At 42.3% G+C, this 25301-nt stretch overlaps 3 protein-coding genes across 4 annotated transcripts in view; 1 reads left to right on the top strand and 2 right to left on the bottom strand.

Moving 5' to 3' along the window:
* LOC116262080 (putative fucosyltransferase-like protein) overlaps window positions 1-25301 on the top strand; it is an 84455-nt gene that overhangs the window by 57511 nt on the left and 1643 nt on the right. For both annotated transcript variants that reach the window (XM_031641141.2, XM_031641142.2), the window contains exons 4-5: window positions 15979-16083; window positions 23227-23383. In XM_031641141.2, coding sequence (XP_031497001.1) covers window positions 15979-16083; window positions 23227-23383 — 262 coding nt within the window. The remainder of the gene's footprint in view (window positions 1-15978; window positions 16084-23226; window positions 23384-25301) is intronic.
* Window positions 1453-2156, bottom strand: LOC126410432 (uncharacterized). Its single transcript, XM_050079899.1, has 2 exons — window positions 1742-2156; window positions 1453-1634 (listed from the first exon to the last, which is right to left on the bottom strand). Exons 1-2 carry the CDS (start codon window positions 2070-2072, stop codon window positions 1531-1533), a joined length of 435 nt encoding a protein of 144 aa, XP_049935856.1. The 5' UTR covers window positions 2073-2156; the 3' UTR covers window positions 1453-1530.
* LOC126410431 (uncharacterized) lies at window positions 8814-10797 on the bottom strand. The gene is made up of 2 exons (XM_050079898.1): window positions 9163-10797; window positions 8814-8869 (listed from the first exon to the last, which is right to left on the bottom strand). Exons 1-2 carry the CDS (start codon window positions 10190-10192, stop codon window positions 8826-8828), a joined length of 1074 nt encoding a protein of 357 aa, XP_049935855.1. The 5' UTR covers window positions 10193-10797; the 3' UTR covers window positions 8814-8825.

Genomic DNA, 25301 nt, shown 5'->3' with positions numbered 1-25301 from the left:
ATCTCATGTTAAGAAGTATTGAAGCAACAATTCAAGGTGAAGGATGTCGGTGAACTGCGGTACATTTTGAGTGTTGAGCTTGATAAAAAGGGCGACACGTTAACTCTTATGCAGCACAAATATACTTTTGATATTTTGGACAGAGCAAGTATGGCAAATTGCAAGCCCATAAATACTCTTAGTGTTCTCAACACAAAATTGAATGCCTCTGATGGGAGTGATACATACTCAAACCTTAGTTTTTATTGGAGTATAGTTAGCATGTTGCACTCACTTTTACACGCCCAGACATAGTATATGCAGTTAATCAAGTTTCTCAGTTTACGCACGCACCCACATATGGACATATGGATGCTACTAAACTTATTTTGCGCTATCTTAAGGCTACTCTTGGGGATGGACTCGTCTACACAAGAACAACTGATTTGAATGGACATACCATTTTCACCTATACTGATGCAGACTGGGCAGGTGATCCAGATGATAGACGATTAGTTTCAAGTTATTGTATCTTCCTTAATTCCAATCTTGTTTGCTGGAGTAGCAGGAAACAATGTGCAATTGCTAGATCGAGCACTTTGGCAGAATATGAGGCAATGGCTGCCGGCGCCAATGTTATCACTGTCGTATCGTATTGCGTATCGGTCGGCCCGACCTATACGCCGTATCATAACGTATCGTAAATGTATCGTAACGTATCGTAAAATTATTTTTTTAATTTGTAAAAAATATTTAAAAATTATAAAAATAGAAAAAAATCAGAAAAAATCTAAAAAAATTCGATAAAACAAGTAAAAATCAGAAAAACTGAAGAAAAATGTATTTAAAGGAACATTCATCATTCATGTATATGAAGTATGAACTATGAACTTATGAAGTATGAATATGAACAACACATTCCAAAATAAGAAATCAAACATTCAAAAATCAAAATAATATACTAAGCAACCGAAGAGTATTCGATTACATCACAATTCATAAGTTTAGAACTCAGAAGTCAAAACATATAGACATAGTTATCATATTTCATGATTCAACAAAAAAGCCTCGTCAATCGTCATCTGCATCATCATCTTCATTCTTCATCATCATCTTCATTTTCTTCATTAAGTGCTTCTTGATCTATCCCCTCTGTTGCAAATGGAATGTCACCAACATTCCATTGCTCCTCAGCCTCTCCTTCTTCAATAATCTCTTCTGCTCCTTCAACGTTCAAAAAATCAAGATCATCCTCATCAAGTATTGCAGATGGTTCTTCTTCAACCCAAGAATCTAATATATCAAAATGATCAATGTTGATAGGATCATATTGAGTGTGATGCTTCCTCGTAGATGTTGTTTCTAGTTGCCTAACAAGAGAATAGTTGAACAAATTGTTAGAAATTAAAATATATATTAGAATTTGCTATTTTGTATAACAAATGTTTACCTTTGTCTCAACTTCATATTATAACGAACGTAAACAAAGTCATTCAACCTTTTATGTTCCAGCCTATTCCTTTTCTTACTGTGGATGTGCTGAAATACACTTCAATTTGTTTCACATCCAGTTGCACTACATGTTTGTCTGAGAATTCTAATTGCAAGCTTCCTTAATTCTGGGCAATCAGGCCCAAACCTTTCCCACCACAAATCTGATAACAGATGGAAAGTAAAAATGAGATAGAATAAATATATGAGAAGGTAAAAATGTAGAACAGAAGCTAAACAACAAGAAGTATAAAGTCTCTTTTTCTAATACCTGGACGCATAGTTGTCTTGCATCGAACTGCTGTGTCTCTCGCTTTGGTACCAGAAGCCGTATCATATTTGTTGATCGACATATGGATAGCATCTTGTTCTTCACTATCACTTACTAATACGTCAATACAATCCAACATGCCATACTTGACCTCTCTGTCCTTCTTAAAAGTGGGAAAATATCTAATAGCAGGATTTAGGTAGTAGGCTGCTGCATGAAGTGGGCAATGAAGTTGTCCAGACCACCTTTCATCTATAATCTTCCATATAGGCATGTACAACTTCTTTTTTCCCTTCATATTATCTCTAATGGCCTCCTTGGCTCTGTCCATAGACTCATATAAATATCCAATAGAAGGTCTATCTTCACTATCAACTAATCTGAGGACTTTCACTAGAGGTACACAAATCTTCAATAAGTGCACACAGGATTTGTCACACCCCGACCTTTTGACACTCAAACATTTTTTTTTTTTTTTCTAAACATCAAACATCGAGGTATGACTACACAACAGTTCAAAAGAGATGAGCCAAGCAATTCAAAACAATGGGGCGAACTTTCATTTATATAATCATTTCAATTCATACAAAATCACATATAACAAAAATGCCCCAGACTATATAATTGATGCCTAACAAAAATAAGACATCAATAAAACCAAAATAAGACGCACCGGCACTACAAAAGACACATCCCAAAACCTCCCCAGTAGGACGTGAGTGAAGCCATCTGCTCAACCAGCTGCCCCGGATCTGCCAAAACCTGAAAAAGAAACAACTGAAGGCTTAGCTTTCGCAGTATGGCAACAAGCCAGGAAAATACCAAACCCTCTTAGATAGGGCTCAAATCAGAAAACAATTATCAAAATCATTCATCATCATGTCGTGTCAGAGCACAACATGTACAAGCCACTCAATGGCCACAATATACAGTTTCAATCACATGCTTTCACATCAATCACATGCACATCAGTCAAGTACAATCATATACATTACATTTTCATTGACTTTAGTGAATTAACAGTTCCTGTGGGCGCAACACAGGCATGTGCACACCATGGGTGGCCTACAGCCGAGAAACAACCCCCGTGGTGGCCCATAACCTTCTCAAATCCCAGACAGATTCAAGATCCCTTCTATATGAAACTTACAATGTAAATAAATAAACATTAGATTTTATCATTATGTGAAAAAAGATGGTTTGAGATTTTGAGTTTATAGCTAAAACTTCATATTTGAGATTAGATGAAAAAGGGGATTCTCACCTTAAATCCATGAATTTGTTATATCAGAATATGTTATTCTGTTTGTAATTTTTGATATATATATATATGCGAAATATGTTATCCTGTTTGAAATTTTTTGACATATATATGTACATGTGCATGGGTGTGTATGGCCGTACCCCCGTACCCAAGTTTTTTAAAAATGGTTCGTACTCGTACCAGCACCGGCACACGTACCCGTACCCGTACCTATGTGACATAGGCAGCCACATCGCTGTGTGTACCAGCTATATGGTTTTTAAAGCGAGAGATCCCTCCTGATATGATTTGCTTACAATAATTGCACTTAACTCTTAACCTATCTTTGGGATTCACCCTTGTATACCACTGCCATGGAGGATCCGACATTATATCTTCACAAAACAAGTAAAAACATACAAATAAATGTAGGAAATAAGAGAGATGAACGATTCAACGACTAAAATGAGTTATTTCTTACCTTCTTGGTGTTAGAAACCAAAAAACCCTCTTTCTCCAAGCTTCCCACCGTCCCGAGACTCCCCACAACAAGAAATAAAGCTTCTTCACCGGTAAATCTTGATGCAAATGGAGAAAATCTCTCCCTCCCACGTCTCTTGCAGTGTTTAGAAACAATAGAAGAGAGAGAGAGAGGAGCATAGGTTTTAAAAAAAGACGCAAAAAAGGAGCCGTCGGGCCCCTTTTTCATTTTAACCCCGTATCGCACGATACGGGGGTGTATCGCCCGTATCGTACGATACGGTCCCCGTATCGTACGATACGGTCCCCGTATCGCACGATACCCGTATCGCACGATACGGGCGATACGTACGCGTATCGTGTACAAACCATGTGCCGTATCGTTTATGTTGATACGGACGATACGTATCGTACGATACACGTTTGTATCGTACGATACAGATAACATTGGCCGGCGCAGCTGAAGCGTCATGGTTGCGTCATCTTCTTGGGAAACTCTCCATTCCCATTGCTCAATCATCTCTATTTTGTGTTAACCAAAGTGCTATCAACATTACTTTCAATCCTATCCTGCATAATTACACTAAGCATATAGAGATTGATCAACACTTCATTCACCAGAAGGTTGATCTATTTACCAAGGGTCTTACTGGGCATCATTTCTCGGAATTGAAGAACAAGTTGTACATGATCAATCCTCATGCACAACTTGAGGGGGGTTGTTAAGATATGGTTCAGGTCAAGTCGGACCTCAGAATCGACTCATGTTCACCACATGCAACACATAATGGGTGGTGGCGAACTTGTAATTTTTATTGTTGCTTTGTGTATTTTATTTGTAACACCAAAGTGTAATTAGTTTAAAATAATGACAAGGGGCATACACCAATGCTAAGGCCTTTATTCTTCTCTCTCTTTTATCGAGCAGCTTGTTCCTCTTCTCATCTTCTCGCACCTCCTTAAGATTCCATTTGGTGGTTTGGTGATATACATCAAAATCTTACACTATACTCTTCTTGTGGTAGAGGAAGAGGTTGTGGTCCAGGAGAATGCAGAAGACTTGAATGCACATATTGTGGTCGTTTTGGCCACTTAAAGAATAGGTGCTGGAACAAAAGGGGTAAACCTAACTCATCTGCATCCTTGACTTTGACATCCTCATTCATTTCATCTCCAAACACGCAGTCTATTAGTATGGTTCATAAGGTGAATCCCACTGCTGCTTCTGTAGATGCTACATCTCTCAATTAAACTTCAGCTGAACTTGATTTAATTATGAAGCATCGATCACATACTGCACCTTTTACCTCATCGGCTTCCACTGCTATCACAAATTCAGCATATTCTGCAGGTAGAACTCCCTATCATGGCTGTTGGATAATTGATTCTGGAGCATCTAAACACTTTTGTGGAGATGCTAGTATTTCAAACCTGCAGAATTTAATCCCTCACGGCATGTTCGATTGGCAAATGGAAGGCTATCTCCAGTAAAAGGACATGTAGATGTTCATGTATCTCCATCTTTACATGTTTATGAAGTGCTATATACTCCCAAAGAATTAGTTATTTGTAAACAAACTAACTAAAGAGATTAATTGTCGAGTTATTTTTGACACAAGTACTTGTGTATTTTAGGACCTATTAACTGGGAGAAAGGTTGATGGAGGCTATGAGCGAGATGGAATCTACTTCTTGGATACATCTGTTAAAGCGGCGTCATTCTTAGTTGATTATCCTTCAAGTACATTTCAATGGCATCTTAGACTTATCCATCATTCCCTAAACTTCGGTAGTTATGTCCTCAGATTTCCTCTACAACCTCTATCAAATGTGAAGCTTGTCAATTGGGAGATTACATGTGCAAATTTATTGATGCCTTGTCAGCTATTTCAGTTCCCATTTCACATGAAAAAGCTATTTTGGACTCTAAGTGGTACCAAACAATGAATGAGGAGATGGACTCTCTAACATCTCGCCACACTTGGGATCTTGTTGAACCTCCTTTTGGAGCAGATATTGTCGGCTTGAAATGGGTATTTACTATCAAGTATAACTCAGATGGTACAATCGAGTGATACAAGGCATGATTGGTAGCAAAAGGTTACACACTGACATATGGTATTGATTTCTTTGAAACTGTAGAAACACGAACCACACAGAGAGAGAGTGGAGAACGAACACACAATCTACGTGGAAAACCTCAGAAAGAGGTGAAAAACCACGGGGAGGCTCTGACCTAGGGGCACACCGCAACCCTAGGAGAGAGAAAATTATATTTCACTTAATTCAACACTAAACACAAGTGACAATATAAAGAGGGAGAGAGGAGAAGCCGCCTAGGGTACCGAGCCCGCCTCGGTACCCGCGCCCCATAGAACCGGGTCCAGGAATGGATCCGGTTCCCACAGCAACATATTCTAACACTCCCCCTCAAGCTTGGCATACATGTCAAACATGCCAAGCTTGCTAACATTCTTTTCGAATGAAGAAGTACAAAGCCCTTTAGTTAGGACGTCTGCAACTTGATCTTCAGACTTCATATATGGCAGAATCAGCTCCTTTGAGTCAATGCGTTCCCGGATAAAATGACGGTCAATCTCCACATGTTTGGTCCTGTCATGTAGAACTGGATTATTGGCAAGATTAATCGCAGACTTGTTGTCACAGTACATCTTCATTTTATCTCCCAATTCCACACCAATATCAGTCAAAAGAATCTTCAGCCACAGCATCTCTGTAACCCCCATTGCAACAGCCCTGTACTCAGCCTCCGCACTAGACCTCGAACATACTTCTTGCCTCTTACTTCTCCAAACAACTAGGTTACCTCCAAGAAAGATACAATACCCTGTAGTAGACCTCCTTGTGTCAGTGCAACCTGCCCAATCTGCATCTGAGTAGCCCTCAATGGTAAGTTTGTCCTGTCGAGTATACAACAGTCCTTTTCCTGGGTCATTCTTTAGATATCCCAACACTCTTTCTGCACTCTTCCAGTGACAATCCGTGGGAGCATGCATAAATTGACTTAGCACATTTACCGCATACGTGATATCAGGGCGAGTTAGAGTAAGATAGATAAGCTTACCTACTAGCCTCTGATATCGCCCTTTTCCTTCCTCATCCAGAATAGTGCCCGTCTTGATACTTATCTTAGTTCCCGATTCTATAGGAGTAAGATAGGGCCTACAACCAAGTTTGCCTGTCTCCTTTAGTAAGTCAAGAGTGTACTTCCTTTGATTCATAACCAGCCCTGTCTCTGATCGAGCAATCTCTATCCCCAGAAAGTATCTCAGCTTACCCAGATCCTTGAGGTCGAATTCCTTAGATAATCTCTCCTTCATCTTTCTGTTTTCTTCTTCGTCACTGCCAGTGACAATCATATCATCAACGTAGACAAGGAGAAGACTCACCAGACCACCTCTCTGCTTTATGAATAGGGTATGATCTCCATTTCCTTGCTTGTACCCAGTAGACTTCATAACGATCCTTAGTCTCTCAAACCAAGCTCTAGGCGACTGCTTCAAGCCATACAAAGCTTTCTTGAGGTGACAACATTTTCCCTCTTGAACATACCCGGGAGGCATGCTCATATAGACTTCTTCCTCCAGATGGCCGTTCAAGAACGCATTTTTAACATCAAGCTGGTCCATGCGCCACTTCCTGTGCACAGCAAGAGCAAGAATAACCCTCACGGTCTTCAACTTTGCAACAGGGGCAAAGGTCTCAAGATAGTCGATTCCATACTTCTGACTGAACCCCTTTGCAACCAAACGAGCTTTATATCGATCTACAGTGCCATCAGGTTTGTACTTCACGTTGTAAACCCACTTAGAGCCAACTAGGTGTGTCCCCTTAGGAATATCAACAACTTCCCATGTTTTGTTCTTAGCTAACGCACCCATCTCCTCTGTCATAGCACGTAACCACTTGGGATCATCCTTAGCATCATCCACCGACCTGGGAATAACAACTTTGGATAAGGTTGTGATAAAACATTTGTAATTTGTACTGAGCTTAGCATAAGAAACAAATCTCTGAATAGGGTGAGAAGTACATGACCTGGTGCCTTTGCGCACAGCAATGGGGAGCTCTTCATTCGATGGACTTGGGTCATCCGGGGAGATCACAGGATTGGGATTGGTTCTATCCTCATCACCAACATCTTCCGCTGTAGCTTTCTCCTTTCTGACATAAACCTGGCCAAACAAGTGATCCCGGGCAACAATGGGCTGAGCATCCACCGTGACCCCTTCCATATGGCTGCCCTTCTCATTACTGACCGTGACCGTGTCAATCACACTGGGACTAACCTTGTAATCCAAAAACTCCATAAACTGAATTAGCTGATTAGAGGAATACTCTTCCCCTTTGTTCCCAAGACACTCCCCCTGAAGAGGATTCACCGAAAAATACGACTCATGTTCATGAAATGTGACATCCCTCGAAACATACACTTTGGAAGTAGTGGGATCCACACATTTATACCCCTTCTGAGTGGAAGAGTACCCCAGGAAAACTCCTTTAATAGACCGGGGATCAAGTTTTTTGAGAGTAGGGCTATGATTATGCACAAAACAACTGCACCCAAAGACACGAGGAGTAAGAGGCCACGGATTCTGAGTGGGCCACAGGGTAGAATAAGGAGACTGACCATCCAACACCCTAGTAGGCATACGGTTAATGAGATGTGCACTAGTGAGAAGTGCATCACCCCAATACCGCTTCGGGACATGACGTTGGAACATAATGGCCCGGGTAACATTCAATAGATGACGATTTTTACGTTCAGCTATACCATTTTGAGGAGGGGTATAACTACAAGAGGTTTCATGAACAATACCCTTGCCTTTCAAGAATTCATCAAGGGATTGGGAGACATATTCCCTTGCATTATCCGTACGGAAAGCTTGAACAGTAGTATGGAATTGAGTCTCAACAAAGGCAACAAAGTTTTTCACAACTGCTGGAACCTCACTACGTTCTCGCAACAAGTACACGAACGTACATCTAGAGTAATCATCAATAAGCGTCAAAAAATAGTGACAACCACCACACGTGGGTACTCCAGAAGGACCCCAAACATCGGAATGAACTAAGGCAAACGGATGAGTGGTTTTATTCAAAGAAATAGGGTACGAAGCCCTGACATGTTTAGCCAATTGACACACTTCACAAGCGAAGGAGTCAATTGAGACAGAAGCAAACAAATGAGGAAACAACTTCTTTATTAACTGGAAGGGTAGATGTCCAAGACGCTCGTGCCATCGCAGAACAGTAGATCTATCGTTCACACCAGACAAGTGACCACTCGTGGCAGAAATCAATGCTGAAGCAACTTGTACCGGCAGCCTGTAGAGCCCATCAGTAACCGAACCAATCCCAATCTTCTTCCCCGTCACCAAGTCCTGCAGGGAACAATGATCAGCAGAGAAAATCAGATTACAGTTTAATTCTTTAGTAATACTGCTGACAGAGAGTAAGTTGACAGGAATATTGGGAACATGCAGGGCATTGTGAAGACGGTATTTGTTCAACAGGGACAAGCTCCCTTTCCCAGCCACAGAGATAGAAGACCCATCTGCCATAGACACGCGTTGCTTGCCAGAAGAAAGTTGATATTCTTGAAAGAGTTTAGAGTCCCCTGTCATGTGGTGAGTGGCTCCACTATCAACAATCCAATCACCAAGAGAAGGGTTACCTTGATCAGTCGAGGCAACGAGAGCTTGGGCTAGCTGAGCCCCTTCAGACGTGGAGGACTCCTCAGGGGTAGTAGATAGACGGCTGATGTACGCCTGTAGCTCCTTGAGTTGAGCAGGGGACAACTTGGACTTTGCACCACTAGAAGAATTGCTCTGACTGGAATCAGACACAGAAGGGCTACGCTTGCCAGAGGGAGGACGACCTCTGACCAGTCTCTTCTCGGGATGAAGATCCCAACAGAAATCCACCGAATGCCCCAACTTGTGGCAATGAGTGCAATGTCGGGCAGGACGCTGCCCAGTCCCTGAGGCACGGCTGACAAAGGCAGAAGGGCCATGACCGGTGTCAAGATGCATCACTTGGCGACGTTGTTCTTCAGATTCAACACGAGCATATACTTCCTCTATCCCCGGAATCTCATCACCATTAAGAATCTGGCTACGAATAGACTCAAATTCATCCCGCAGGCCTCCCAGAAACAGAAACGTACGGTCCATCCATTCCTTTTCCCAGTAGAGGGAATGATCTGAACCGCATGTCCACTCATCAGTCACATGATAATCTAACTCCTCCCACTTGGTCTTCAGGGCAGCATAGAAGGCAGCAACAGACAAATCACCCTGTGTCAGAGAGTAAATACTGCGTTTAATCTGATAGGTGCGCAAATGTCTCTTCTTGCGACCATACATCTTTGCAAGCACAGTCCACATATCAAAAGAGGTCGGCTTCCGCAGAATGAGGGGCTGAATATCGGATGACACGGAGCTGATAATCCACACCTTCACTTGGCTGTCCTCCAACGCCCACGTCGCCCATTGAGGATCAGATTTGATGGGCGCAGGTTTGTCGCCAGTGATGTAAGAGAGACGCCCACGGCTAGTAATCCCAATCTCGAGAGCAGCAGACCAAGATAGGTAATTGTCCTTGGTCAGACGGATGGAGGTGACCTGGAGCGGCACGTTCTCAGTCTTGGAGGCGCTGCCCGTGTCAAGAACGGCATCTTTTTGAGTCCCCATCGCTTCTGCCATCACAAACTAGCACACAGCAACAAGAGGCACAGCAGCGGGAATGAGGCAACGGCGTCGGGAAGGAGGCAACGGCGTCGGGAAGGAGGCAGCGGCGACGGCGGCTGGAATGAGGCAGAGGCAACGTAAAGCAGGCGACGGCGCAACACAGAGGCCACCCACGGTGGCAGAAACAAAGAACGGGACGAACGGAGGACCGCGGAGGCGTAACAGAGGGCGGCGGAACAGAGGACGGCGGCGGCGGAACAGAGGACGGCGGCGGCAGAGCAGGGCGACGTCACAAGGGCAGCAGCGACGCCGGAACAGAGGACGGCGGCGGCGGAACAAAGGACAGCGGCGGCAAAGCAGGGCGACGTCACACGGGCAGCAGCGGCGCCGGAACTTCAACGGCGTCGGGCGACGAAAAAACTTGACGATCCTTGGAAAAAACGCTTCTCCAACTCCGCTGTCTCTGATACCATGTAGAAACACGAACCACACAGAGAGAGAGTGGAGAACGAACACACAATCTACGTGGAAAACCTCAGAAAGAGGTGAAAAACCACGGGGAGGCTCTGACCTAGGGGCACACCGCAACCCTAGGAGAGAGAAAATTATATTTCACTTAATTCAACACTAAACACAAGTGACAATATAAAGAGGGAGAGAGGAGAAGCCGCCTAGGGTACCGAGCCCGCCTCGGTACCCGCGCCCCATAGAACCGGGTCCAGGAATGGATCCGGTTCCCACAGCAACATATTCTAACAGAAACTTTTTCTCCTGTGGCACGTCTAGGTACTATACGACTAATTGTATCTGTTGCAGTTCATCATGGATGGAATATGTGCCAATTAGATGTCAAAAATTCATTTCTTTATGGGGATTTGTCTGAAATAGTTTATATGCAACAATTGTCGGGTTTTGAGAAACAAGGGGAGTGTACCAAGGTATGTTTGTTAAAGAAGGATATATATGGTCTAAAGCAGAGTCCCAGAGCATGGTTTTAGAAGTTGTGTGATGTTGTGTCCAAGTTTGGGTTTCATAGATCTCCTTTAAATCATTCATTGTTCATAAAAAGGACCTTAAGAGGTATGGTTGCTATGGTGATATATGTGGATGACATTATTTTATCTCATGACAGTGAGCCAGAAATACAAGATACAAAGAGGTATCTCCAACAGCACTTTGTTACTAAAGACCTTGGCTCTCTGTGTTACTCCTTGGGGATAGAAGTTACACAAAGTAAAAAAGTTTTAGTTCTTTCCCAAAGAAAGTATGTTCTTGATTTGCTACAAGAGATAGGTATGACTGGAACTAAACCAACATCTATTCCTATGAATTCTCATATTCACTTATATGATGATAAATCTGAACCTGTTGATAACAAATCATATCAGTTAGTTACTGATTGGAAAGCTACTATATGTAACCATTACTAGACTTGATATATCTTTTGCTATGGAAAAACTAATTCAGTTTATGGATAAGCCAAGAAAAGCCCATTGGGATGCATCTATGCTATTATTGAAATTTCTAAAAGGTTCTCTTGGAAAGGGTCTATTATTTAGAAAATTTCTTCACTTTAAATAGAGGCTTATTCAGATGCAGATTATCCATGCTCTATTGATGACAGAAAGTCCACTACAAGATTCTTCATCTTTGTTGGTGGTAACTTAGTCTCTTGGAGAAGTAAAAAGCAAACTATTGTAGCTCGGTCTGGTGCAGAGTTAGAATGTCGAGTCATGGCCCAAACTGCCACTGAAATCACCTAGGTGAGAACCATGCTAGAAGGTCTTGGAATTCAGATAGAATTGCCTATAAAAATGCGATCTAATAATAAAGCGGTTACTTATATAGCCAATAATTATGTCTTCCACGAACGGACCAAGCATATCGAAGTTGATTGTCATTACATTAGGGACTTGGTTTAAGCAAGAATTATTTTTATTGAATATTGTAGAAACCGAAAAATGGATAGAACAGTAAATGAAGACAGATTTAACGTGGAAAACCCCTCAACTAGGCAAAAAACCACGATGGAGGAGTGCTGACGCCACTAGCAGTCAGACTCTCTCTCTCTGCAATATTTCATTCACACACTGGAAAAAGGGGCTACACTGTTATAAGTAGAACCCAACGAGACAGACAACAGAGTGGATCAGATCCAGACCCAAACCCGATGATCCAAAACAATAAAACACGTCAACACTCCCCCTCAAGTTGGGCATACATATCAAACATGCCCAACTTGGATACATTTTTCTCAAACAAGGTCAAAGACAAGTCTTTAGTCAAAACATCGGCTATTTGATCTTCGGACTTCATATATGGTAGGACCAGTTCTTTAGCATCAATTTTCTCCCGGATAAAGTGACGATCAATCTCAACATGCTTTGTTCTGTCATGTAACACAGGGTTGTTGGCCAAGTTGATTGTTGACTTGTTATCACAATACATCTTCATTGGTCCTTCAATCTCTATACCAATATCAGTCAGACACTCCCATAGCAACTGCTCTGTATTCAGCCTCTGCACTAGAGCGGAAGCAAATATCTTGTCTCTTGCTCCTCTATACTATGAGATTCCCTCCCAGGTAGACACAGTAGTCTAAGGTGCATCTCTTAGTATGAACACAGCCTGCCCAATCAGCATCAGAATACCCCTCAATCTCGAGAGGGCCTTGCCTAACATATAGGAGCCCCTTGTCGGGATTCCTCTTCAAGTAGCACAAGATCCTGTCGACAACCCTCAAGTGAGCATCCGTTGGAGCATGCATGAACTGACTCATCACATTCACAACAAAGGTAATATCAGGTCTAGTGAGAGTAAGATAGATCAGCTTTCCAACCAGACATTGATACGTTCCCTTGGCCTCTTCACATAGACATTCTCCATCTTTAATACTAAGCTTGTGTCCAGCATCTAGAGGAGTGGAACCATGTCTACATCCCAGTTTTCCTGTCTCCTTTAGTTAGTTTAAAGTGTACTTTCGTTGATTCAACACAAGGCTCGTGCTAGACCTAACAATTTCAATACCAAAAAAATATCTCAGCTTGCCAACGTCCTTGAGATCAAACTCGACAGCCAATAGCTCCTTTAATTTTGTTATTTCGTCTTCATCATTACTTGTAACAATCATATCATCAACATAAACTAATAACAAAGTAACTTTATGCTCCTTCTTCTTCACAAAGAGAGTATGATTTCCATTTCCTTGATTATAACCATGATGTCTCATAACTAGTTTGAGACAGTTGAAACCTTGCTCGAGGAGATTGTTTGAGTCCATATAAAGCTTTCCTCAGTTTACAGTATTTTCCCGGTTTCTCATATCTTGGGGGCATACACATGCACACCTCTTCAAGGTCTCCATTGAGAAACACATTCTTAACATCAAGTTGATACATCTTCCACTCCTTTATCACTGCTAGAGAGATAATGACTCTAATGGTCTTCATCTTTGCAACAGGAGCAAAGGTCTCCAAATAGTCAATTCCATACTTCTCACTAAACCCCTTGGCAACAAGGCATGCTTTGTACCTATCAACACTCCCATCTGGTTTGTACTTAATGGTGTAAACATATTTGGATCCAACCAAATGAGCCGCTTCAGGGATCTTTATCACCTCCCACGTTCTGTTTCCGTTCAGAGCTTCCATCTCTTATTGCATTGCATGAGTCCACTTGGAATCACTCTGAGCCTCAGCTACAGTCCTGGGAATCATAGCCAAAGAAAGCAATGATAAAAAAACATTTGTAGTCCCTGCTCAGTTTAGATTATGATATGAAGTTACCAATAGGATGTTGAGTACATGACTTGACACCCTTCCTAATGACACCCTTCCTAAGGGCGATGGGTAGCTCTTCATTAGCAACTTCTGTCTGAAACTCCTTTTCAACTGACTCCTCCTGAGCATGACTTGGGTCATCTAGGGAAGATTGAGCATTGGGTCATATATGCCTCTGCCAAACCAGGGATATCACTCCCAGTGAGCATTTGTGCCTTTGCCACTGAATATTCTGGAGAAAGACCTGCCAAAAACTTGGAAACCATACTTTGCTCATAATGAGTCTTGTAGCACGACTTACATGGGGGCCGAAGGAATTTTAGTCACTCAAAAATGGCCTTGACTGCTGCAAAATATTGGGGCAAACTCATATCACCCTGTTGTAGTTTGTATAGTTCTTCTTCTACCTGGAATACTTTGCTCATATTTTTGTCATATGAATAAGTCTCACATAAAGAATCCCACATCTCCTTAGCAGTAGTGTAATAAGCAATGGTAGGAGAAATAGAAGAGTCCACACTATTCATGATCCAAGACATAACCATGCTGTTATCCTCTTCCCACGAAGCATACTTTCCAGTTTTGGTAACTGGTTCATCTTCCTCAAGTAAATATTTTTCAGATGTCCAGTGACTGACATCATGAATGACCTCGACCAGATTTCATAATTAAGACCATCCAACTTAACTGTAGAACCAAAAGAGAATGGATTACCTGCAATTTTAAACTCATAAGAGGAATCATGTTTGAAATTTTCAGCCATTGTAAGTCAGCCCACAAGAGTTCCACCGAAGGAGAATATATAGGGCAGAATAATGCTGATAAAAACAAGAACCAGGGACTCGCGCCACACAGAAAAAAAATATCTTGTAGATGAGCAGCAATGTTTCCAAAATAATATATATATGACCACAAGAAAATAGCCACACCACGACAACCAAAAACACAGCAAAGATTGCTGTCCACCACAAGATAACAGCCACACAACGACTACCAAAAACACATCAGATTGCTGTCTGCCGGATGACAGCCACACCACGACTGCCAATAAAAAATCTTACGTGTAGATGCACAGCACGTCTTCCCACACAGCAGATTGCTGTCCACCACCGACCAAGACTTCTCAACCAGCAGTCCTTCATTTGGCTGATCCACCATCTTATGTCCGTCCAAAAAATATTAAACGATGCAGACTCCCACACAGCTGCGCCATTTTTTTTTTTTATATCCACGGTTGGAGTCTATTCACGCATATTTCTGTGCGTGGACAGACTCCTTTCCACACTCCTTGCTGATGTTGCCGACCAGACCAGATGAAGGAAGAGAGGGAGAGGAGAAGAGAAGGAGGAGAGATCGCCGGAGATGGTTGCTGGAAGTTGGACAGTCGCCGGTGGTCACGTCGCCCGCTCTGATACCATGTTGCAAGAGAGAGGGGAAGAAGTCGAGAGAGAGAGAGAGAGAAAACTGCACGAACTATTCCATTAGGCTGCACCCTTCTCACGTTAAATGAGAATTAGGGTAAAAGAAAGAAATTACAAAATCAGTCCAAGACTGAAACAACTATTAATAAAAGCTGTTAATACAACTTTTAAATATTCAAAAAGATCACCTATTATAAATGTTATTCAACAATTATCATGTGAAATACCTGTCGGTGTTACTTCCAAAATATCATTATATTTTCCTTTTCAAACATGGCTCATGCTGTCTTGGCAGTGAAAAGTGAAAACAGTATGTTCTCTACTATGTTTGGCACCATGATATGAACTGCAATGAGACAAATAATTATTTATCATTGTCTTAGTCTATAACATGTGTTGCTTTTCTTGTGAAGTTGTGGACATAGAAATGCTTGAGATAAATGGATTGGAAATGTTCCTCCTTTTGCTTGAAATGTGCTTCGATTTCAAATAATATTTATCTTGTCAGTACATCTTTAGCTTTCTTAGTCCAACAGAATAAGGGACTATGGGATGTGCTTGAACTAGTTCTGATCTTTTCATTCCTTTTTGTTTTGAACAGTTGACAAAGTTGAGACTTTAAAGAAGTACAAGTTCAGCTTGGCATTTGAGAATTCCAATGAGGAGGATTATGTTACAGAGAAATTTTTTCAGTCTCTTGTTGCTGGTTAGTTGGTCATGCTCATTTGTGCTTTCCATTGTAAATGACAAATGGCTGGCTTGTGCTTCTTACACCTGTATTTGTTGTTTTCTCATTTGTTGACTTGTTTTAAGTCACAAGCTCATTTTCTTGTAGTTTTGTCATTTGTAGTTCAGAATTTGCACGGCATGTCTCTCTCGCTCTCCGTCTCATTCTTCCTCTCGGCACATACATACACACTTCTTGGTTTTTTATCAGAATTTTTTTTCTTAGGTGTATTTTGGCATAATTGTTTTCTTGGGAAAATGTTAGGAATATGGAAAATGTGAAATGTGTAAAGAATAATAGAAAAATTACAAAGTTAAGTGTGTTGTACTAATTTCTTTGTGGGTGCATTAATGAAAATTCAAAATAGCAAAAGGAAATATGACGTTAATATTGTAAGATACCTTTTTATGATATTTTGAATTGCAAGATTGTCCCATTGAAAATTACTTATTCTATCTTGGTGATAAACAGTCACAAACATAGTCGCAAAAATATTGTTAATAGGGTTTAGATGGCGAGGCTTTTCGCGGGTATATTTGGCTAAACTGAAGATGCCATGAAAAATTTGGCAGTTTATTAGAAAAGAAAAAAAATACTAAAAATTAGGAAAAATAAGTAAATGGAAAACTAACAAGTAAACATAAAAAGTAACCTTTGTCACATGGGTACTGCTGTAAAGGCAGCATACTTGTACCAGTCAGGTACGACACCGGTACTGGTACTGGCACTGTCTCGGGTACCTCTTGGGTATTGGTCAAACAGTACCTGATACGGTCAATGTACCCAGGACTGTATCCGTTCGATTTAGGACTCGGTCAAAGTTGACCGAGTCCTTTCCTATCCAAAATTTAGGATTTCAGTTTTGTTCTTTACACCATTTAGACTTTGGAAACACATACAGAACTGCGTTTTCATATTTTGGTCAATTGTTTCTTTTTTGAAAAGTTGGAAACTATAAATTTTGGATCATGAATGTGTTATTTTGTTTAATTTCTTATCTTTTGTTATATATGTATATAAAACAGTCGTACCTCCATACCCAAGTTTGGAAAGTAGTTTGAACCAGTACCCGTACTGTTAGCCTCGTTGGCCAACAATCACTACAACTGCTCGTTGTAGCACTCACATACACAGCCGCAAGAAGGCCAGCTCCTCTTCACGTCAATAATATCTTCATTAGGGTTTGCTTACCTCATAAGAGGGTTTAAGTACATGACGTGCTGGGTTGGTTGCACACTCTAACCAGACCCGACCCGGAACAAAAGAAATTATTAAAGCAAAAGAAACACCCGCAACTGTTAACGACAATTAAAAGAAACTGAAATAAAGCTGAAATAACTTGCGCCTAACAATTTCCCCTCCTTCAACACCACCTTGTCCTCAAGGTGCAAAATCTGGAAAGCGATTAATAATGTCTTCAGCCTTTTCCCAGGCCGCTATGCCCTCCTCAGTATTGTTCCACTCTATTAACCACTCAACCGATTTCGAGCCCTCTTGATTGATCGTGCGCGTGCCAAGTCGACAGAAAGGAATAACCTTGGTTTGATCTTCGTTGATGGGCCCTTTGATTATGTCTTCTTCAGTCGGTGGTTGGGGGCACGACTTAAGCTTTGAGACGTGAAAAACAGGATGTATATTACTTCCAGCGGGCAGTAGCAACTCGTAAGCAAGAGGACCAACGCGCCTGATGATGCGAAATGGGCCAACATAGCGGGAGGCGAGTTTGTTGTACCCTCGTGGTTGACGATACCCTGCTGCGCAGGTCGGCCTGCGTAAATACACCCATTCGTCAACATTGTACTGTTGGTCCCGGTGTCTGCGGTTGTATCTGCAGCGGACCTGAGTATCCACTGATTCTTCTCTCGCTGTGTTAGGCTGATATCGACGTATAGTGGGAGGGGGACGCCCATACACCACCTCAAATGGTGTGACCGGTCGATGAATGCCAACTGGTGTTGTATGAGAATTCAGCCCATGACAGATACTCTGCCCATAGGCGTGGACGTTGCCCTGCAAAACAGCGTATGTAAGTCTCGAGGCACCTGTTTACAACCTCGGTCTAACCGTCGGTTTGTGGATGGTAAGTTGTGCTCAGTTGTAACTTCGTGCAGTTACTGGTTATCGACCTGGGCATGCCATGTACCTTCCCAATGTGATCTTGGAAAGCTCGAGCGACGGTCTTGGCGGAATATGGATGCGATAAGGTCCCAAAGTGTGCATACTTCGACAGGCGGTCCACCACTATCAAGATAACAGACTTTCCCCGGGATGATGGCAGACCTTCTATGAAGTCCAACGATGTCTTCCCATATAAGCTCTGGCGTGGGCAGTGGAAGAAGCAGTCCGGCTGGTTTCATCGTTTCATATTTGTTCTTTTGGCATATGTCGCATCCCTTTACAAAATCAGTGATGGCTCTTTTCATTCCTAGCCAATAAAAGGTAGGTCGTAGTCGACGATAAGTACCCTCCACGCCTTCATGACGGGCCACTTGCTCATTATGATAATGCTGTACAAGGGTTTGCAGCAAGGTGGACTCGGGCGGAATGAAGATGCGTCTACTGCGATATAGATATGGTGATTTCCACTCGTACCCATACACTCTAAGGGGATTCTTCTCCATCTCATCTCTAACCTTCTTTACCGAGATGGCTGTTTCTCGCTTATCGAATCTCATCCCATAGGTGGGCCTGCACTTGTGAAATGGCAAATAAACTACTAACCGGCTGGTCGTGTGAGCGGGACAGCCCATCTGCTGTTGCGTTTTCTTTCCCTTTGCGATAGCAGATCTTGAAGTCAAAGCTCATCAATTTCAGCATCCATTTTTTGCATTGATGACGATAGGGTGGACTGCTTAGGCAATGTTGGAGACTACAGTGGTCGGTTAAGACAAGAAACTGTTGCCCCAAGAAATAGTGCTTCCACTTGAGTACGGCAAGGACTATGGCAATCACCTCTCGTTCGTAAGCAGATTTACTCGCAAACACCGGACTCATTGCTCGACTGAAATAAGCGATGGGATGTCGCTCTTGGCTTAGTACCGCACCCACGCCCGAATCGGATGCATCTGACTCGACTGTAAACGGAAGTTGAAAATTAGGCATCTGCAAAACCGGGGCTGTAGTCACTGCCTCTTTGAGTTGTTGGAATGCTTGCTCGGCCTGAACACTCCATGCAAATCGGTCCTTCTTGGTTAGTGTCGTGAGGGGTGTTGCGATAAGGCCGTAGTTTCTGACAAATTTACGGTAGTAGCCTGTGAGTCCGAGGAACATGCGCAACTCACGCACAGTTCTAGGTGTACCCCAACCTTGCACCGCCTTAATTTTTTCTTGTTCCATGCTCACCTTTCCGCGGCTGATCACATGTCCTAGATAGGAGAACTTGGACGTGCCAAAAACACATTTGGAGAGTTTGGCGTGTAGCTTATGCTGCTTCAAGGCTATTAGCACCGTTCGTAAATGGTGGAGATGTTCTCGCTCTCCCTTGCTGTAAATCAAAATGTCATAAAAAAAAAACCAATACGAACCTTCGTAAGAAAGGACGAAACACATCGTTCATCAACGATTGAAAGGTAGAAGGCGCGTTCGTCAGCCCGAAGGGCATGACCGTGAACTCGTAGTGCCCGTCGTGCGTGTGGAAGGCGGTCTTAGGAATGTCGTCCTTCACCACACGGATTTGATGATACCCGGAGCGTAGATCTAATTTGGAGAAGATGCACGCCTCATTCAGCTCATCCAGTAAGTCTTCCACAATGGGAATCAGGTACCTGTCCTTGATGGTGATGGCGTTCAATGCACGATAATCCACGCAAAAACGCCAACTCCCGTCTTTCTTTTTGACAAGCTAAGCAGGTGAAGCAAAGGGGCTACGGCTAGGCTGAATTACACCTGCTTTCAACATCTCTTGCACAAGTTCTTCAAGGGTTTCTCGTTGTATCTGGCTGTAGCGGTAGGGTCTAGATTTGACAGGTTCGGCCCCCATTTGTAATTCGATGCGGTGTTCATATCCTCTTTCCGGTGGTAGCGCCTTAGGCGTGCTAAAAATTGACCCAAACTCTTGTAGCATTTCCTGCAGTGTGCCCTTAAACGCTTCGGAGCCGTATCAGACCTCTTTTTCTTCCTTCTGTGCCTACACGTGAGTGGTTAGTAGGAGAAAAGAAGTGGACGGTCCCTTCATCAGGCGAACAGCTGGTTCTTCCGAGCATGGTCGTCTAGGGCTCGCCTCCAATGTAATTCTTTCGTTCGCGGGCCCTTTAATCTGCATTTTCATGCCCACGAAATCCCATACCACTTCTCCCAATTCGCGTAGCCACTCGATGCCTAAGACCAGGTCGGCTCCCGCCATGGCTAAAATGTATAACTGTACAGGGAAGTGAAAACCTTGGATCTCTAACCTTTCCATTTGGCACTTACCCCTGCACCTGAGTGTACTCCCGTCTCCTACTACCACGTCAAAGGAGGGTTGCACCTCCATATGGCAGCCCAGGGCTCGGGCAAATTTCTCACAAATGAAATTGTGAGTCGAGCCCGTGTCGATCAGCACGTTGACCTGCCGGCCTCGTAACTTGCCTTCCACACGTATGAGATAGGGAACCTCATTTCCAGCCAACGCGTGCAGCGAAATTTCAGGTACCATTTGGTTTTCTACCTCTTCAGGTTCCATAGGCATGGGCGGAATCACCTCAGCCTCGAGTGGCTCGTCGCTCTCCTCGACTAGATACATGTGAAGGCGTCTGCAGTTATGCCCTGGAACGTACGGCTCATCGCAGTGAAAACATTGGTTCAGCCGTCTCTTTTCCTTGATTTGTTCGGGTGTTAATCGTCTCACCACTTGGCGCGGCTCAACTCCCTTCTGATTTTTCCCTGGGGCCGGTGGGAAAACGTCAGACTTCGGCTTCTCTCGGGCTGGTTCGTGTGTCCGGCCACGCCTTAGGGAAGGTCTTTCGTGGACTGGTCCTCACGTCCTACCACGTCCTGCTGAAAGTGCCCCGAGCGAACGTGTGTAGCCGTTCGATTTTCTCTTCCACCGTGCGGGCTAAATCGAAGCAGTCCCTCAATGTTTGTGGCTTCATGGCTTGAACTTCAATGCGTATTTCATCCTTCAAACCTGCTAGGAATGTGCCTATGAGGGCTGGAAGGGGCCATCCACGCACCATATTCATCAATGCCTCAAAATGTTCCTGGTACTCCAACACCGTCCCCGATTGTTTAATGCTCGACAACTCTACATTGTAGTCGAGATACGCCGATGGCCCAAAGCGTGCTGTGAGTTCTTTCACCAATGTCGTCCAGTCTAGTCTCCCTTGCTGCGACACCAATGAACGGAACCAACGCACCGCCGCCCCTTCAAAATACACCGTCGCGTGACGCACTCTTTCGTCATTCCCGATTCCCTGGCAATCGAAATATTGTTCGGCGTGGAACACCCAATTGATCAGGTCGTCTCCCGAAAACTGCGGAAAATCCATCTTCGCTGGTCGCCAGACTGCGCCCCCATTCCTTGGCGAACCTTGTCCCCTGCGCTCGTCCGACTGGATCTGATCTGATTCAACCGATTGCTGTCGGGAACCTTGTCGCAGGCTTTCTCGCAAGAGTGCCAACATCGCCTGCTGCTCCGCCAACATGGCCTCCAATCTTGCGTCCACAGTGTTCAGGCGTTGATCCATCCCATGCATCCGCCCTTCCAGGCCACCGATCACCGTATCTACTTGATTTCGGTGTTGTTCCACCGTTGCCATGGCATCGCGCGCGGTGACTCTCCACCATGATCAATCTGGCGCTCTGATACCTTGTTAGCCTCGTTGGCCAACGATCACTACAACTGCTCGTTGTAGCACTCACACACACAGCCGCAAGAAGCCCAGCTCCTCTTCACGTCAATAATATCTTCATTAGGGTTTGCTTACCTCATAAGAGGGTTTAAGTACATGACGTGCTGGGTTGGGTTGCACACTCTAACCAGACCCGACCCGGAACAAAAGAAATTATTAAAGCAAAAGAAACACCCGCAACTGTTAACGACAATTAAAAGAAACTAAAATAAAGCTGAAATAGCTTGTGCCTAACACGTACCGGCATCTATACCCGTACCTATGTGACATAGAAAGTAACTTGATAAAATGAGTAGTGATGTTTTAGTAATGACAGAAATGAAGATAAATAGTTTAATTTAAATTTTAAACTTTAAACAAAAATAATGTTAAATAATGGGAAAAAACATGATAAAAATGAAAAAAAACGTGAACATTTTATTTGAGTTTTTTCGAAGAAATTGGAAAACGACGGGTTTTTACATTTTCATTACTTTTAACATTTTTGTCATGTCTTGCCAAAAAAACGGGTTTTTTGTGACTATGGTGATAAACAGACAATATTTTCGAAATATTATTACATTTGTGACTACTGAATGTATATATGTATGTACTTATGGATGTATATATAGATATAGATACAAACAAACTCACAAAGTCGCAGAAAACGAAAGTGGAATACTGGCCCTTCAAGACCATAAAATGACTTGTTTGGACTAGTTAATAAGTTGATGTCAGTTGATTGACTAAAACTCTAAACTTAAATAAATAAATAAATTGCAGGTGCGAATATTGACGTTGAGCGTTTTGGAAAAACTAGGATGTGGAGAGATTTTGACCAAACACATGTATTAATTATTTATATTCATATGTAACTTAGCAAACAGAGGTACCAAAATAGACCAAAGAAGTACCAAATATCATATGGCACTGGCACACCCCTCCACCCATATGCGACAGTATGGACAGGGCTTGGTGCATATATATATGTATACATATATTTCTACTATTTTTAGTATTATTCGCTCATTTTTTCTGTTGATCTGATCCTTACATCCAACACATTGTTAGTCTATATATTCCACACGATATATACAAACATGCGTGTATGTGAGCATGGGCATGTATGTCCTAAACAAAATGGATGAATGCATGTATATGTTTGTTGCTGTTTTCTCGAACTTTCATTCTCCAGAAAAATGTCTACTGTTGAACAAGTTATTCCTCTTTTTTAATGGATTCATTTTCTTTTGTTTTCTTGGATAAATTCTCAGATAATTTTCTTTCTATGGGTGTATCTCTGACAAAAAAATAGGTACAGTACCGGTAGTTGTTGGTGCACCCAATATTCTTGATTTTGCTCCTGCTCCTAGTTCCATTCTGCACATCAGAACACTCGATGATATTCCATCAGTTGCTACAACCATGCAGTTCCTTGCTGAAAATCCTCGGGCATACAATGAGTCACTCAGGTGAAAATTAGACGTATATCACACATGATTAACTGGCTTGTCATGCCTTAAAAAATCTGGCTAATTGTTGGATATTATTTTGAACCGCATACTTCTGGGTGCATGACATTCTACATGTTTTTACAATTTTGTAGAAAATTCTATCTTATATTGCCATGTTTGTTAAACAACTCACTAGGTGATACATGTTCCATCCACTTTGTTTGACAACAAAAGGTTAAATCTGAATACATTAGACCAAACTGTCTCTTTGAAACACGAGCTAGAAAAGGGAGGACTTTGCGAAACTGCTTACTTGCTTAGTAACCTTTTATAATGGTCGATGGTTTTCTTTTGGTGATTTTTAAGATTCTGCATGTAGGATTAATAATTTGTAAGGTTTGCATGAAGGTGTCATTCTATCATGCATTCTGATACACAGGCATCACTTTCTGCATTCAGCAGATGCTTGCAGATACATGCACAAGTGCATATGTGTTTGATGTGCTGAGCACAGTCACAAATATTGTCCTTGTTAAATTGTAGGGAGGTCATTCTTGGGAATTTCTTTTTCCCAATTACTGTGTTCTTAGGGAGTTTTGATGGTCCAGAAGAATAATTCTGGAAAAAGAATTCTATGATTTTTTTCTGGAACAGGGTGGAACAGGAAAAATTCTTCCTCTTTCCAAATTTTACGTGTGTTTAAGATTCTGCAGTTATTACTCTAGAAATATCATTTCTGCTGTTTGATGGGCCTGAAAAGTTATTGTTGCAAAAAAAAAAGAAAAAATTGTCGTTGGCAATAGCTGTTGCAGGAGTGAGTCTTGTCACCTTCTTCAGTTTTGCAATGAGCACACTCTTTGCATTCTCTAGTAAATACTGGAACAACATGATCACCCACTTGAAAGTCTGTTGTTACCCCTTCTCCAACACTCTTCAGAATACTGAATACATAGAAATGTGCCAAACAATGATATAATAAGGTCAAACAGTCACTTGGGATATAGTTTCTGCGTGATCTTCAACTTGTATATAAATATTGCATGCACTGAAGAATCATAACCCATTTCCAATATGCTAAACCCAATCCAGTCAACTTGTGACAGCCTGATTTTGTATTCATTGAGAATAAATGCACACAAGGGTGTCTGATGGTGGTAAGATCATTGGACATATATTCACTTTCAACATCTTCCCATCTACCTTCCATTGCATAGATGTTTTGTAATAATATATATCCTACTAAATTAGAAGGCTCTGTCAATTCTTTGGCAGTCGTCTCCCCTAAATCTCCATCTCCATGGAACCTATCTAAACGTTGTAGTCCACCCCATCAAAATGACTTAAGTTTGATTAGCATGCTTCTGATTATTTCCTCAGGCTGTTGAACAAGAATAATTCCTCCATAAAGATTTGCCAAGCACCAGTAAAGCTTTCTGGTTTTAACTTTTACGATAATCATCAATTATAATGTTCCAACAAACACCAATCTCTTCCTACATTTTGTCTAACAGTTGGCCAGCACAACCTAAAAGACCACGGAGAGAGTTCTGAGCAAAAAGAGAACCGAATCAGCCCCGTTCTTTATGGCCTGATCATGGATCGTTGGTTTTCTCTCCATCTCCAAATGGTGGCCATGTGGCTGCAAGCATTTGCCAACTGCGGAACATATGACTATAAGGAACTACACTTTCAGCCAACATCTAGTAGTAGAAGACCACACACCTATGCAGATCTGAGTTCAATGAGAGAGCCTTGGTCAATGTGTTGTAGGTGAACATATCTGGCAAGCTGGCGAGCATGATGAATGCTTGGGCCCGAGCATTCAACTCATTGGTCGGGCTCCTAAAGCCCAAATGCTTTTGCCCAATGATGATAACGCCCTTTATATAGAAGTTCTTAATTGTGTGTTTGTGTTATTAGGAGCATATTCTCTGGG

This window comes from Nymphaea colorata, chromosome 10 (genome assembly GCF_008831285.2).
Source record: "Nymphaea colorata isolate Beijing-Zhang1983 chromosome 10, ASM883128v2, whole genome shotgun sequence".
Taxonomy (NCBI): domain Eukaryota; kingdom Viridiplantae; phylum Streptophyta; class Magnoliopsida; order Nymphaeales; family Nymphaeaceae; genus Nymphaea; species Nymphaea colorata.
Note: the sequence above shows the minus strand (reverse complement) of the source record. Positions and strands in the feature narration are given on the sequence as shown.